The sequence below is a fragment of the Lissotriton vulgaris genome, unplaced genomic scaffold (assembly GCF_964263255.1).
Source record: "Lissotriton vulgaris unplaced genomic scaffold, aLisVul1.2 SCAFFOLD_2626, whole genome shotgun sequence".
NCBI lineage: Eukaryota > Metazoa > Chordata > Amphibia > Caudata > Salamandridae > Lissotriton > Lissotriton vulgaris.
Window position 1 is genome coordinate 179,271 of NW_028251576.1, and position 17,170 is coordinate 196,440.

Genomic DNA, 17,170 nt, shown 5'->3' on the forward strand with positions numbered 1-17,170 from the left:
AGGCCGCTTGACAGTCCGGAGTCCAGTTGACGGTTTTGGGGTTTGTCTTGGATGTGAGTTCTGTGAGGGGCCCCACAATGCTGCCATAGTCCTTTACAAACCGCCGGTAGTATCCGGTGAGCCCCAGGAAGGCCCGGACCTCAGTTTGGGTGACAGGAGGTTGCCAGGACTGGATGGCAGCGATCTTGAGCTGAAGGGGGGCTACCAGACCGCTCCCCACTTGGTGTCCGAGGTAGGTCACGGACCCCTGGCCAATCTGACATTTGCTGGCTTTGACGGTGAGGCCGGCCTGCTGGAGGGCGTGCAGGACTTCTCGGAGGTGGTGAAGGTGGTCTGCCCAGTGACGACTGTACACAGCGATATCGTCCAGGTAGTCGGCGCTGAATTCTTCGAGGCCCGCCAGTACCTGGTTCACGAGTCGTTGGAAAGTAGCTGGAGCGTTTTTCATGCCGAATGGCATCACTTTGAAGTGGTAGTGGCCATCTGGGGTAGAGAAGGCGGATCGTTCTTGGGCTCTGGGGGTGAGGCCGATTTGCCAGTAGCCCGCTGTTAGATCGAAGATGCTCAGGTAGCGGGCAGCCCCCATGCGGTCAATCAGCTCATCCGCCCGGGGGATGGGGTGAGCGTCGGTTCGGGTAACAGCGTTCAGGCCCCGATAGTCTACACAGAACCGGAGCTCGGGGACAACGCCCGGGGCGGCAGCCTTGGGGACCAGTACGACTGGGCTGGCCCAGGGGCTGTCGGATGGCTCGATCACTCCGAGGGCCAGCATTGTGGAGACTTCTTCCTGGATGCAGGTGCGCACCCGATCTGGCACTCGGTACGCCCTGTGTCGAATAGGTGGACTATCCCCAGTGTCCACGTCGTGAAGGCACCAGTCTTGGCGTTGTTCCGGGGACAAGGCCTCGGAGAGTCTGACCCCTTCCACAGAGCCATCCTTTTCCCAGGTCCTCAGTAGGTCCGGGAGGGGCTCGGAGTCTTCTTCCGCCCCACTATCTGTTGCCATCAGTAGGATGAGTTCCGAGCGTACGAAGTGGGGTTTGAGTCTGTTGGCGTGGAGGACTCGTAGGAGGTTCCGGGGGGACTCCATGTCTATTAGGTAGGTGACAGGGCCCTTGCGCTCTATCACCTTGAAGGGCCCTGTCCATTTGTCCTGCAGGGCACAGGGTTCGACTGGAGACATCACCCAGACTTGCTGGCCTGGCTCGAATTCAATGGAGGAAGCATGCTGATCGTACCAATTCTTCATGTCCTCCTGACTGGCCTCAAGGTTGGCTTTGGCGAGTTCCCTGAATCGCCGGGTCTGGTTGCGGAGGGTCAGGAGATACTTATATACGTCCGGAGGGGTCTTCTGGGGGGCCATCTCCCATCCTTCCTTGACCAGGCTGAGGGGGCCCCGGACGGGGTGTCCATACAGCAGCTCGAAGGGACTGAAGCCGAGGGATTTCTGGGGAACTTCTCGATAGGCGAAGAGGAGGCACGGGAGCAGCACGTCCCATTGGCGACGTAGGGGTTCCTCCAGGCCCATGATCATTCCCTTGAGGGTGCGGTTAAACCGCTCGACCAGTCCGTTTCCTTGCGGGTGGTAGGGGGTGGTGAACCGGTAGGTGACCCCGCACTGTTGCCAGAGAGACCTCATGTACTTGGAGATAAAGTTTGTGCCCCTGTCGCTGACGACTTCCCGGGGGAAGCCCATTAGGGCTCGGCCTACCACAGGTGCTGTCACGGTCCGAAGAGAAATGGCCTCGGGATAGCGGGTGGCGTGGTCCACCAGGACTAGGATGAACCGGTGTCCCTGGGCCGTTCGGTGGTCTAGGGGCCCCACAATGTCTATTCCCACCCGTTCGAACGGGGTGGTGACGATGGGAAAGGGTTGCAAGGGTGCTTTGATCTTTCGGCCGCTCTTCCCGCTGGCTTGGCAGGTGGGGCAGGCCCGGCAGTGGTTGGAGACATCATTTCGCATTTTGGGCCAGTAAAAGTGGGTTACCAGGCGGTTTATGTTTTGTCTTGCCCCAAGTGCCCAGCGAGGGGGACGTCGTGTGTCAAGTTCAAAAGGAAGTCTCTGAAGCGGAGGGGCACCACCAGCACCCGACTGGCCCCCAGCTCCGCAATTCTTTGCTCACTGTAGAGCAGGTCATTGTCCCAATAAATCCAGTGGGCCCCTGCGGTGTCTCCTGCGCTCTGGGCGAGGGCTTGCTGCCGGAGTCCCTCGAGGGAGGGACAGGTCTTCTGCTCTTGTCGGAATTGTTCCTGGGTGGGACCAACCTCTTGACGCCATTGTGCCAGTTCGGGAAGGTCCTGGAGTTGAACGGGCCCTTCTTCGTTTTGCCCTGGGGGGATTGGCGCTTAGGGCGTCTCCCTCCGGGGCGATCGGGGGAGGAGGTTCTGGCCATTTGTGTTCTTCGGGACTGGAGATGGCGCGGGCGGCCATGGACCGGGTCGTTACGCAGGCCCATTCAGGGAGGCCCAACATCCCCAGGTGCTCTCTTCTTTCGACGGCTGCCCAGGGGGAACTTTCGAGGTTGTTCCCCAGGAGGCAGTCCACTGGGGCATCATCGCGGACAGTCACCTTCAGCATTCCGGATACTCCTCCCCACTCGAAGGGGACGCAGGCCATCCCACACAGGCTTTCGGAGTTGTCGGCTGATCGGACGGGGCAAAGGACGTTTGGCAAGATCTGCTCCGGGGTTACCAGATGACAGCGGACTGCCGTCACACGGGCCCCGGTGTCGCGTAGGGCTTCAGCCTGGCGCCCATTTATGTTGACCCACTGGCTGTATTTCCGAGTATTGGCGGGTAGGGGAGCCCGCGGAATCATGTCTCTTTCCCCTAGGCAGACCAGGGACATGGCTGCTGTTTCCCACTCGGGCTGGTCTGGCTCGTACTCTTCATAATCCTCGGGGGTTTGCTCTTCTCCCAGGGCGGCGGCAGCGACCTGGCGGGGCATAGGATTCTGGTTCTTCGGGCAATTAGGGTCGTTGGCGTAGTGGCCGGGTCGCTGGCATCGGTGGCAAGTAACGTTGGCTCGGAACCCTGGACGCATCGGGGGGTTTCCCCTGCCGGCCGGGGGCGGGGTGTTGCTGGCGGGAGCCGCCAGGACGGCGTCTCTGCCCTGACCCTGGCCTCCTCCTCTTCGGGGGCTATGGTGACCTTGGTTGGTTCTGTTTGGCTCGCTGGGCCCGTTTCGGGCAACTTGGGTGCTCTCCCATCGGTCAGCTTCGGCGGCGAGTTGCCGAGGTTCAGTCAGTTTACTGTCGAGGAGGTGCTGCCTGAGCTCGACGAAGCAATTGTTGGAGAGGTGCTCCCACACAATGAGGTCAAAGAGTTGCTCGTAGGTGGTCACCTTGCTGCCCTTGATCCACCCCTCGAATGCTCTGCTGAAAAAGTTCACGTACTCCACCCAAGTTGTACCCGGGATCCGTTTGCAGTCGCGGAACCGCTAGCGGTACATCTCGGGCGTGAGCCCGTATCGAGTGAGGAGGGCGGCTTTCATGTGGTCGTAGGAGGTCATCTGATGGTCCGGGAGTTGCAGCAGGGCGTCTCGCCCTTCGTTGACGGATTTCCCCCATAACCCGGCTCCCCAGTCGCTTCGATGAATCCAGTGGGAGGTCATGGCTACCTCATAGGCTTTGAACCATTGCTGGATATCGTCGTTCCGGTAATATTCTCTGACGACATCCTTGGGGATGTGGACTTTAGGGTCTGTAGTGCCAGGAGTGTTCGGGCGCTCGGGCACCCCGAGATCTTTATTCTGTTTCCGAAGCTCTATTTCTTTTAGATTGCGCTCATGTTCGTAGGCTAGTTTTTTCTCTTCTAACTCCCTCTGTCTTTGCTTCTCTTCCCGCTCCTCTCGGACCCGCAAGTGTTCCAATGTTATTTTTTGTTCCGCCACTTTTAGTTCTCCGTCCAACCGAAGTCGAGCCAGCTCCAATTCATGGAGCCTGCTTTTTTCTCGTTCTCGGATCTCCTCCGGGGAGAGACCCGATCTTCTTCCTTCTGTCTGGGTGGTGTTCGTTTCCGGTGCTTCGAGGCTTTGGTTTCGGGGTACGGCCGTACCCGTCTCTGCCCAAGATTCCAGGGCCTTTTTGAAGTCTTCTTTCGTGCTCAGTCCTGTGGTAGCAATGCCTAGTTCCATGCAAAATTGTTTTAGCTCTCTGTGGTTGTACTCTTCTAGTTTCTCCATCTGGAAGTTTTCTGTGGTTCCGCTCTCTTTTGTTGACATTGTGGTTGAGTCGTGGGGTGAGTTACTCTCTGTACGATTACGCGTTGGTTCGGATCGCGCCGCTGGCCACCAATGTTAGACGGGGACCCGGAGGGTCAGCCGAGGACAGGGGGAGAGGCCTCCAGTGAGGGCCGTCTCCAGCGATCGTACAGACAAGTAACTTCCCCCCCACAGATGGACACCACACAAGGATGAGGTCAACACTCTTTATATACGATTCTTGAAGCAAGGTTATCAGCGGTACAGTGAGGTCAGGACACGAGGGTCCTCTCAATTCTAGTCTCTGTAGGGGAAAGGGTAGCGGGACAGTCTTGGTACCGGTCCGGTACAGGTGTGGCAGGAGGGGAGCTCACAATCCTCGAGCTCGGAGGTCTGGAAGGTCGGGCCGCGGCAGCGCCAGCAGGCTAGGATAAGTCTCAGTGAGGAGGGCCGTGGCAGCGCCAGCAGGCAAGAGCGATGGTTCACAAGGATGGGCCGCGGCAGCGCCAGCAGGTCCCGACGAAGGTGTAGGTTGCAGAGGGCTGCGGCAGCGCCAGCAGGCAAGAGCGATGGTTCACAAGGATGGGCCGCGGCAGCGCCAGCAGGTCCCGACGAAGGTGTAGGTTGCAGAGGGCCGCGGCAGCGCCAGCAGGCTTCGGAGGTAGTTCACAAGGCAGGGCTGCGGCAGCGCCAGCAGTCCGTCAAGGATGAGTTCTTCAAGGTGTCTCTCGACTCCAGGATACAACTGCCTTCCTGCTCTGGAGCTGCCCCAGTTATAGGTCTGGTCTCCTTTGATGTCCGGACCCTCGCGCTGGGAGGTCGGGAGGTCCGGGATGAGGGAGTCCAGACACCCAGCAGGGGGGTGGAGCCAGCGCCCGGGGAGACCGGGGGCGATCGGCACCTGGCGGGGGAGAGCCATCGACACTCCTTTCTCCCATTGACCCGCCAAGTGGTCTCTTTACCTCTTGGGTGGATGGTGGTGCCTCGATGTCGGGGCCTGGCCAGGCCCAGGGTTGGGGTCGAGCTGGGGCCACGCGGCCTCGTGGTGCAGTGTCCAAGATGGCGGCTGGGCCGGGGCAATGCTGCTGATGGAGGCCCGGGCCAGCCGATGTCGAGGTGTTCGGGAGCTGGCGTCCCGTTGGGGACGGGTTGCGGATTGCTTCTGTGGGTTGCCGGGGTGGTTCTTCTGGGGACACCGGGAGAGCCGGTGTTCGGGCCTTAATATGCGGGGAGGGAGCGGCCCCTTCACGAGGCCTGTCCAACAGTCATAAATTCACACTTAATTTTAACATGTGTTTGCTTCCAAGTCACGCAACGAATCCCTAACTCCACCAACTTTATTTGATTTTACAGTAAATGATTCAGACATTTTCATAAGGCAGACGATGCAAGAATACGTTTCCAATTAATGTCATAAAATTACTAATGGAGGGAACTGATTAAGTAAGCAAGCATGCAATTTTGGACAATTTAACAGCCATTACTCTTACTTGCACCAAGTATTCCGTGCACTTGGTAAAAAAGTGGCAAGACTACCAGACCATAAATAAAGGTTGGCTTTGTGTGACAAATATACATGCCACCTGTGTTAATAATACAAGTTTCAGCAATGCTCTCCTGATGTTTGCATGCAAGGAAGGGGCTGTGTACCCAGAAATGCCATGATGTGTTGTTGAATATCTGACAGTATGTACACCTTCCACTCGCTAACGTAGTCTTTTTACAGTCTCTTTTTGATTAATGCATCTGTTAGGATGACTGTTCGATGCATCCTGAAAGAGCAGTTGAGTCCAAACCTAATAAGGATCTTTAAATGCAGGTATGAAATAAATATTAATGGCCATGTATGAGCTCCAAAACAATCGCTGGAGCAGCAGCATCACCACTTCTACCTGATGTGAGGTCATCATTTGCTCAGGTCTTGATAAAGAGCGAACTCTGTCAAGCACACCTCTATGCATCAAAGCCCTACCAAAAGACATAGAGCAAACAACTGTAGCAATTCTGATCCAATTAATGTCACCACATCATCTTGGGCTGTGATTGTGTGAATAGCCGTGTAACTGACCAGTATCCATACCTTTAGGGAAAGCAAAGAATATTTTCCTCCAACTGCAACATCTTTAGGCTTTACTATTGATAGCACACAGTCTCTAGCACCACAATTCATCAAACTGGGTTAGTCTGTAAATTACATCTTTCTAACCCTGGAAAACAAAGCACCTTCTTACCACCAGCGGGTCATGTCCTAATCATCTACCGCCTGGACCACAGAAACACAGTCTTGCAGGAATTCCACTGCCCTCTCTCGCTTTCATCTAGGAGGTCTTACATCCTATAGCGCAGCTGATCTCATCAAGGAAATTTAATCACATGACTCCAAAGTTGAAAAACCTCCACTGGCTTCACATCAGAATACAATGCAAAATTGGATTCTCTCTCATAAGGCCATTCAACTCAGGAACCCTAGGCACCTTGCTGGACTTTCCACCATCTATAATGGTGATAGAGGATTCTGGAGCAAAAACTAATTCCTCCTTCAAACACAGCATTAACCACCTCCTCCACACTCGGAGTCTTTTTTTGGAACTGCCCAAACCCTTGGAACTCCCTACCTTCCTCAGTAAAAACTCAATCAGACTTGTAAGAATGCAGAAGTTAGAAAAACTCACCTTTGCCGCTTAAACCTCATAAAACTAGTGCTATAATGCCAAATTGTCCCGCCTGCCCTTTCTTCACCTTACAATTTTAAGTTGTGTTTTTATACCTCTTTGGCAGCACTCCTTCTTCCATCTAGTAATTTATAAAATATACTTTACATTTCACTGAATATAGCCGTGCTATTCAAAGTCCATAAATAAATAACTAATACATTTAATTGCCTTAGAGACAGTGCTTCGAGCTAGAGGAATAACAAATTTGTTCAGATGAAATGGTGAACAAGAGGAGACAACCAACCTTTGCTATTTGGATAGCTTTGAGAGGGATAAAGATCCTAGGAAAGGCATACATGGCACCTTGAAGAGGATTGCACTTGATACCAGGAACTTTATTAAATAGGTCTTCGGTTAATTTAGCTTTTGTGGCCAGGCTGCTCAAAACGGTTTCTTTTTCCTGGTGAAAAAAAGGAAAACGTTTAGACATAAGCATAGTTCATGAATTGTTGCTTATAAGGACAAAAGTAATTTCTATTTTCCTGGCGAATTGGAATTGCAAGAACAGTAAAAGATTTAACCCGAGGCAATAGGAGTACAAAATATGCACCAACTACTGAAAAGAAATGAATGATACCATATCACCAGAATTAAGGTTGTTACATGCATATTGCCAGACATTCGCCCACACGGACACTAACACAAGCATGCTTGCTTATTAGCATCCATTTATTACATGGGAGGTTTCACCACATTTGTGGCCCCCAGTTCAAACACCAAGAGTCATCTCGCCATTTTACTTTTTCTAATACAACGTACGTCATTCTTTTCAGCTTTAAAAGCAAACACTTTGCAGCCAACAACTTTCTCCTTCCTTGCTATTCTATTTGTTTAGACACAATTCAAGTGGAAGAGGGGCACATAGTACTTAATGTGGATACACCGGCATGAGTATTTTGAATTCTCTAATGTTCGGTGTCTAAGGTTTGGATGCAGGTGCAGGGGCATCCCAATCATCTCTGCTTTCAGAAACAATGCAAGACTCTTTTTATTTCACTTGATAACACCTACCACTTCTATTGTTTTAGTTTAATGAAAAGCATATAAATGCTACCAGTGAAGGGAGCAAGGTTTTATGAAGACACAAATTAACACCTTGGCTGCTATGGCTTTTCCCCTCCTGTGCTGATCCTGGATGAACCCCATTGTTCATTACGAGCTCAGCTCGTCAAAAGGACACAGCTCAACCGTGCCTCGTGACGAGCTGAGCTCGTCATGAGCAGCGAAGGGGTTAAGGTTTTAAGACATGAGACCACAACTATGAAGGTGTCTGAAAGAGGCCTGGATGGACTATCAATAAACCTTGTCTAGTTAAACTAAAGCAATAATCCAGAAGTGGGTGATTTAGACTTGGTTTTTTAGAGCGTACCTAGACTCATGACTTTGGTACTGATGGTGGTTCAATAACAAAAATGAAATATCTAATATACTGACCCTGATAAACTGTTCATACGATTCTTCTTCGGGTCTGGGCGGATTTACAACCACATCCATAGCTGCCTGACCCGACACTGGAGGACACAGACGAACAGAGAGCATCTTGAGGAGTTGTTCCTTTATTTCTGGGTGCAGATTGACCACTTCCATATAACCACCTCTGTATCCGCACCTGAAGCCAAAAATAGGAAGCATTAACAATTGTCACCCTATCTGATAATGCACTTTCAGTAACAAACGAATCAATCTACTGGCGTGCATATGTAATGGCACAACACAAGGAAAGAACTATCAACTACTTTCCTTCAAGTTAAAGCAAAGTAATAATACCCAATGAATACTTACAGAGGACATTGCAATAGATGATTTTAGACATATGGGGAGGTACAATTGCTCCGAATAAAACAACCACAGATTTATGAAGTAGACAAACCATGGCAGCCTGACTAAGACCATAGAATTGGGTACAGTAGAGAACAAGCATTGGCAACCCCAGCAGATCTGGCCCTGGCAAATGTGCCCAGTGTTCAAACATATGCCATATGCAACAAATGGCAAAAATATCAAAATAACGGAGTAGGCCAGCAGCCCAGGCACACCAAAACCTGTCACTTAAGTGCACTTTTTTCAGTTGAATGTGCAAAGGAGTGCATGCAAAATGATGTCACTCTCCGTGCAAGACAGCCAGTGCATTAATCAGGCGAAATCACTGCCTCGTGTTAAATTCTGCGGTGGGAGGAAGCAAAACAAGAATAACAATCGAATAGTCCAGGGCTGACTACGAGCCCCTGTACATTTGCATAAAACATATATATTATACTACCATGAACTTTTGTTTTGGGAAAACATGAGGTCGGCCAAACAGCTAAGGCATTCTTTAAGTCTAACCTAAATAGACTAGACTAGGCATTCATACTGCAGAGTGGAGGGCATGAAGCTGAATAAAACAGAGAATATAAAAAGCTTATATTATTTACAAAATTAATGATCATGCTTCAGCCTTTATAACACGCAGAATTCAGAGATATGTTCTTTCTTGAGCTCTCAGATCCTCTCTTGCCAACCAGTTGAGGATTCCTCGGTTAAAGCGACAGAGCAGTGGGCAGGAGCTTCTCTGTACTGCCCCCATCTAATGGACCTCTCTCCCGTCCTCGTTCAGGCTAGAACTTAACTTCCTGAAGTACAGGACGTTTTTGAAGGCCTGGCTGTTTAAGCAAACTATTGATCATTCTGAGCCTTCTCTCAGTCCCTCCTGGTTGTCACAGTACCAAGAAACCCTTGGGTGTACGCCCGCTCTACAAGTGTTCTTAAGAGAATGTAACAAATAAATGTTACTTTCTATAGGAGAAACTGAAAAATTAAGCCCAAGACCCTCCAGTCTATGGTCTGAAGTGGACAAAAGTTAACTTTCTCTTTTGGTGTTTCAACACAGTAACATCAAGTAAAAAATGTGCACAGAAGTTATGTAGCATAAAAGAGAAACAGACACAGTACATACATTTTGTCTCTAGTATGGCACTCAAGGTACTGATATTACTAAACAGTCATAAATATTGCAAATATCTTGGTACATGCTTAGGGCCAGTTCTCCACGACAAGGGGAACAGACTGTGAGGGGACAGCGCATAGACTCCCTAGGTGTGCAGTGAGGGTGGTGGTGACCCTCTGTTACACTGCAAGTAGACAGAATGGTGCCTATAAGTCCCCGAGTCGAGCAGTAGTACGTACCGTTTCAGCATATTGCTTCAACATCTCTTGGCTGTAAGCAGTGTCCCGTAGCCACACTCCCCCCACAGTTGGCACCGTCTTCTGCACCAAACTCACGGTCACACATCTGTTGGCCAATATCAGCAGAATGGAGGTAAGATGGTGATTTGCGAGGGGTAAAGTTGTAGGGTCTCCCAGTATGGCTGTCTGAGATTCAGGGTCAACTGGTATACCCACGATCTAAGAGACCACCGAGAATATGATCTACCAGTAGGTGGTGAGCTCTGGGCAATCCCATGACATAAAGAAAATTAACATTAGGTAGGTCACATCTAGCGCATTTTGTGTCGGTGTTCCAGCTGAATTTAGGTATTAGCTCAGAAGTACAATAGTACGGATGCAAAATTTTAAAATGTATGAGTTTGTTTTTGTAGGTGAGCGGGCTATTCTTAACTTTTGCACAGCAGTATCTCCATACTTTATCAGTCAGCTAGTGTCCGAGAGAAGACTTCATGTCTGGATATTGTGCAGGGTAAGTGACTTGAGCTTGAGAGAGCAGTAGGTTGCAAGCGGGGTCGCTCCAGTGCAGGCATGGAAACTAGTATATCCCCCATGGTGAGTACATCTGTCTGCAGCAGCAGCCCTTTGACTGTTTTCTCAGTGTCAGGAGGTAAGAGGGAATTGTCAGCAACTGGCAATACTTTTGAGTATGGGATATCATATTGCAGTTTCCGGGCCAATTCCCACCATGCATAGCTCGTCAAGGCAAGCACATCTATGTGCTGCTGAGCCGTTCTAGCTGGCGCACATATCATACCCAAAAGTGATTGTGTTCAGGCTAGTGTTCGCTCCGTCCTGACATGCATAGATGTGTGCTGCATAGGTGCCCAGTATTTCAAATCATATGCCTGAGCCAACTAGTAAAATATGCAAAAATCAGGATGTGCATACCTTTGAGCTGCATTATTCACTTAATTATCTCCGAGCTTATTCGAGGTTGTCCCCCTCGCCATATCAGATGGGAGAGGACCTGGTGCAATTGTTGAAAAAAGTGGGAGGTACACAGGGATATTTGTGAACAAGTATAAGAGCTTAGGGCAGTACCAAAATTACTGCAGGCCAGCTCGTCAAAATCCTGAGTGAACCAGAATCCCAGGTAGTGCACCCCACAAGGGGTGTTCTAGCGTCAGTGCAAGTGTCAGTCAGAGGGAAAACTTCAGATTTAGACCAGTTAATCTGTAACCAGGACTTTCCCCCAAATTGGATTAGATCTCTTATAATGGGTGCCAGATGTTGTATGTACAGTATAACATTGTCAGCTTACAGTGAGATTATTAGACACATATTTCCAAGAGATAAGCCATGGTTGAGTGTAACTCCCGTTTGTAGCGGGCCAGTGGCTCTATTGTTAGGGCGAAGATTAGGGGGCACAGGGAACACTCTATTCGGGTGCCCCTGCCAATCTTGAAGAAGTTTGAGTACAAAGCATTAACACAGACCCTCGTTGTTGGAGTTGTATATAAAAGGTAAATGAGCAACAAGAATTAGCTCTCTAAGGTCCAGCCTACGTTGCTCATGAATGACCAATCAAGAGAATCAAACGCTTTCTTGGTGTCTAAGAGAATAGCAGCAGATGTTAGTTGACGGTCCATCCTATGTAGTATGACCCTTAAAGTATGAAGATTAATGGAGGTGGAGCATTGTGGGATGAAGCCAGATTGATCTAAGAACTGAACAAGGTCCGGATGAACCGAAACTCGTTATTTGTCAGAGTTTAACCTTTCTGAAATCAATTGAATCATACCAACCTATTTGTGAGTGTGATTCATTAATAATGCGGAATATATGTGTGTGTGTAAAAAAAAGGTTGGAGTGCTGCCAACATTATGCAAAAAAGAAGAACGCTGGGTAGCTCCCAAGTTTAGGCGGAGAGCAGCTCCTCTAAAGAGCAGCCTACAACATCAGCAGCACTCTGAATCTGCTCACCTTATTTATCTGTTTTTCTAGCAATGTTTTTTTTTTTTAAATACTTTATTGTCAGGAGGGCATAAAAGATATTCACATTAACATTTGCGATCAGCAGTGTCATAACAATACATGGTCGTATCAAAGCTACGGATAAAATACACCACATTCTAACGTTTGTGTTTATCTCCATATTATGGATATGTAAGAAATATGTGCAGCTATTTTGTACAAAGTCGCATTCCTCAATACATCATATCCTATTTCTATTCGCAATCTGCCCATTTACGATACATCAATCTGTTCCTATCAAGTTCAACTAACAGAAAGAAGAAAAGTTCTACATCTATAAAACTCAACAAACGTCATCGCTTCAGTAGAGCGTTGCACCCTTTCACAGTTAGTTGTCTTACATTGCACAATGTCAGTACATTTTCAAAAGCAATAACAATTTCTCGCTCCACCCCAACATCAAACCCGGGTTCAATATACAAGTTTGCCCCTTTTAGTCTTCATCTTCCTCCGACTCTAAGTCGTCGTCCTCCGGCAAGGGCGCGCATGGTTCCCCCCTGTATTTATTCCACGGCATCCATACCTTATTCCATTTTCGGGGGCAGGCCCGTAGTACGTACACCGCCCTCTCCTTCACCATTAGGAGGTCCATATTCCTAATCCATCCAGTCACCGTAGGCAATTCTGGAGCACCCCATTTTTGTGCGATGTCTCTCTTGGCCACTGTTACTGCCAATGTGACCCATATTTGTTCATATCTGTTCAGGTCAGTAGGGTCCCAAATGTTCAGCAGACATTTACGGGGCTCAGACAGGAGTGATACCTCAAGGGCTTGGGAGACTGTGCGCATAATTTGTCTCCAAACATTTTGGATTAGTGGGCAATCCCACAGTGTGTGGAGTAGAGTTCCCTCCTCCCCGCATCCTCTCAGACAGAAGGGGTGTGGTGCCCGCTGTATCTTGTGTAGGAGTGTCCTGGTGTAATACGTGCGGTGTAGAATCTTGAGCTGCACCAACCTGAACCTAGCCGAGATACCCACTTCTCTTGGCGACGCAAGCGCCTCGTTCCATTCTGTGTCGTCCATGTCACCCAGTTCCCCAACCCACCTCTCCCTAAGTTTCTGCGTGGGGTCTGTCAGGTTGTTGACCAGCTTTTTGTATGTGAGAGAGGTTGCCTTTTGTTCCATAAAGTCCGTCAGTAACCTGTCTTCTAGTGGGGACGATTCCGGGAGTGTGGTGTCAGGTGGAATTGCGTGTAGTAGTGCGTGCCGGATTTGCACATACCTGAACGTCTCAGTGGGCCCTAGACCATACTGCTGTTGTAGTTGTGGGAATGCTACCACCGAACCCTTGTCCCAAAGGTCTCCTACCACAGAAATCCCAATTTGGTCCCATCGTGCGAAACCTCTACTGGACCTCAAGTTTCCTAGTGATTTCGCGTCCCATAACGGCGTCATCATTGTGATCTTTCCCTTCCAACCCAGTCGAGACTGTGCCGTGTGCCAGAGGGTCGCTGTATGTAATGTCGGTCCAATCAATTTCCGAACCTGGGAATGATTGTACAACACTGAGAGCATATTGTCCGTCCCCAACTGTGACCAGTCCGCCTTGTAAGCGGGGTCCTCCCGCGGGACGTGGATCCAGTGATTGATTATTTTAAGCTGGGACGCCCAGTAGTACAATTTAAGATTGGGTAGCGCAATTCCCCCTTCGTACCAGCTTTTTACTAATTTGTCATGTGCTATACGGGCTGGGCCATTACTCCATAGCAGAGCAGACACCAATGCTGCGACCTGTTGGAAATAGCGTGGAGCCACCACATAAGGGGTATTTTCCAGCACGTAAAGAAATCTAGGGAGCGCCATCATTTTATATAACGCTGCTCGTCCCAGGAGGGTGAGCGGCAGGGTAGCCCAGTACTTAACGTCGGCACGTAGACGCGCCAGAGGCGGCACCAAGTTCTCGGTGTAGAAGTCCGCCGCATTAGTGGTGACGAAGATACCCAGGTATTTAAATGAGCCGGTTGCTAATTGCAGGGGGCAGTCATCCCGCAATAACGGCTCTGGGCCTTTAAGTACGAATATTATAGATTTGGACCAATTTAAGGTGTAACCTGATGCTTTTCCGTGCTCGTCGCACAGGGTCAATAGGGCAGGAATACCCTCATTGGGATTAGTCATGTAGATCAGCATATCGTCTGCATACAGGGAGACTTTGTCCTCCCACCCCTCCCCCCAGACGATCCCTCGAAACAGTGGTGTTGCTCTAAGCAGGATAGCCAGTGGCTCCAGTACTAGTGCGAAAAGCAGGGGCGACAGCGGGCACCCTTGTCTGGTTCCGCGTCCCAGGGGGAAGTTCGGTGAAATGTGACCGTTTGCTACCACCTGCGCCATCGGCGACTTGTATAGTAGCCGTACCCATGCGATATAATTCGGGCCGAAGCCCATACGAGCAAGGACAGCAAACAGGTATTCCCACTCCACCAGATCGAAGGCCATTTTGGCGTCTAGGGACAAGATGACAGCCTGCTCGGACAGGAGATGTGCTCGTGCCATGACTCCATGGACCCTTCGCAGATTCAGTGCTGTGCTTCTATGTGGCATGAATCCCGATTGGTCAGGGTGTATTAGGCTGTGTAGGTGTTTGGTCAGGCGACTCGCCAGGAGTTTCGCCAGGATTTTCGCTTCCACGTTGAGCAGAGAGATGGGTCGGTATGAGGCGCATAGCGTCGGCGGCTTGGCTGGCTTAGGAATGGCGACTATAGTGGCCGTGCGCTGGTCCAAAGGGAGTTCCGCCCTGCCCATACTCTCAACATACATATCCAGCAGGGGTTTGCTCAACAAGGGAGCTGATGCTTTGTACCATTCCACGGGTATCCCGTTAGGTCCTAGCGCCTTGCCGGATTGCAACGACTGTATCGCCAACTGTATTTCGGTTTCTGTCAAGTCAGTGTCTAGTTCTTGTTATGCTTCTTGTGAAAGTGCGGGGACAGCAATGTTGTCGAGTGATGCCAACGCCTCCCGTTCCGTAACCGCCCGAACCGGTGTGTATATTCCCTGATAATGGCGCGCCAGGGTGCGTACTATTTGCTCGGGTTGTGTCAGCAGCTGGCCCTCCTGTGTATAGAGTCTCTGAGTTCGAGGCATGTGGGCTGCTGAATTCATATCTGTGCATAGATCGCCACCTAGTGTTGGGTCCGGATGATTGCACATTGTTGTCCTGGAAGAGTCTTCGAAGTATCACGAGATAGGTGGCTCCTCCCCTGGACTACAGTGCGCATGGGCATCGCCTCCATCCCCAGATTGTTTTTTTCCGCCATTGGGTTCGGATGTGTTTCGGTTCCCTCTGTCGGAACCGATAGTTGTTCAACTTCTAATCGAGACCAAAAGGTCTCTAGGCTGGGCGTCGGTATAGTTGCGTACGTGTTTCTTTTCTGACTCTCAGCTCCGATCTCTTGCTGCCCTTCCACGTGCTTTCGGCGCGGACGGGCCTACACTTTTGCTATGGAGCGGACTCCGTTTAAGAAGTGCCCGGTGTGTAACTCTAAATATTCACACCTCGACGTGCACCCTGTGTGCAACACATGCTTGTCACCGGATCACCACGAAGACAGCTGCATGGCGTGTTCGAAATTCCGGTGCAAGAAGACTTTGAAGATTCGTCGGGCCCATAGGCTCCAGGCTCAGTTATCGACTGCGGCGCCCCCACCAGACGACATATTCCAGGAATCTGTCGAGGGAGAAGACGGCGGGCAAGGTTCGGACTCTAATCCCGCGTCCGAGGGGGAGACCTACGACGCGGGTGAGGAGAACTTTGACGAAGTCACCGACGAGGAAGGGGACGACGATGAGGCTTTTGCCACTATGGGAGATAGCTCGGAGGAGGAGCATCCCCAAGCAGACTCAGGGGTTATTCCCCTTCATACGGCCCAGGTCGAGGGATCGCCTTCGGGCCTTACCCAAGATCTAATTATGAGTCCTACGTCCCCGCCTCCGGGCCCGGTCACGGACATTTATGAGACGCCACTTACGTTGAAGAAAACGAAAGTGAAGCCAACTGGTCACGCACCCTCGGATGCGAAACCGAAAGTGAAAGTTGCGCTGGTGAAGAAGGTTCTGGAGGCGTCAACTTCCAAGAAAATCAAAATGGCCGACTCGAAGAGCCACGCCAAGATGGCCGACCCGAGGCCCTCGGGGTCGGTGCCGAAGGCGAAATCGTCCGACGCGGCTGCGTCGGCTCCGAAAGGGGTTGTGGACCCGAAGACGGCTCCGAAAAAGCGTCAGGGCGACGACGCACATGGACATGGGGTGTCGGCCCCGAAGAAGGTGCCTACGGGTGATCAGACTCTCGATGCTGAGAAGTCGCTCGAGCCGGTCAAGCCCTCTCAGGCCTTGACGAAGAAGGTGGCGGAATCCCTGCAGCGGATACGAAAGGACAGTGTGGTCCCCCCTTCGGGCATTGTGGCGCCGAAGCTCACGCCTAAGCCTGCGAAGGAGCAAACGCCTATCCGTTTCACCTTTCCTCCCAAGTCGGCGCCGAAGGCCTTCGCGCCGAAACAGGGCGGACCCTCGAAGGAGGTCTTGGCACCGAAAGCTGCCTTGGTGGTGTCAAAGCTTCGGCTCCAACCGCTTGCAGAAGAGGAACGTCGTGAGGTAATCATCGACGCCAACACCGGGAAACTGTCTCTCCTCAAGAGGAAGATCACGACGGAGCCGGCGTTGGAGCATTTTAAGATCCCTCTCAAAAACAAAAGGGACTCTGCGGACTCTTCGGCGCTGGTGGAACCTGTGTCCCCACAAGCCCTAGGACATTCGCCAACGCATTCCGCCGCAGGCGATGCGGACGGGGAAGACGCCGAGTACAACTATCCGGCGTACTCGGATCCGGAGGAGGAGCACGAACCTTGGTCAGCCGGAGGCGACCCAGAGGACCCGCAGTCGGGCCAGGACGCGCAACTCTTTGCGGCGAAAACGTCCCCGACTGAAGACTCAGCTGCCTTTAACGCTCTGATCGAGAGAGCTGCGACTAACCACGACGTCGAGCTGCACTCGGACCCCGTGGATGTGGACTTCTTGTTTGACACTTTCTCTGTAGCCGAAAAGTCAGTCAAGACGCTGCCGATGCTTAAAGGGGTG

General features: G+C 51.0%; 1 protein-coding gene across 1 annotated transcript in view; it reads right to left on the bottom strand.

Moving 5' to 3' along the window:
• LOC147662844 (alanine aminotransferase 2-like) overlaps positions 1-17,170 on the bottom strand; it is a 165,353-nt gene that overhangs the window by 12,671 nt on the left and 135,512 nt on the right. Inside the window, exons 7-8 of the mRNA XM_086950865.1 lie at positions 8,350-8,524; positions 7,160-7,315 (exon numbers count right to left, since the gene is read on the bottom strand). Of these exons, the coding sequence (XP_086806991.1) occupies positions 7,160-7,315; positions 8,350-8,524 (331 nt within the window). The remainder of the gene's footprint in view (positions 1-7,159; positions 7,316-8,349; positions 8,525-17,170) is intronic.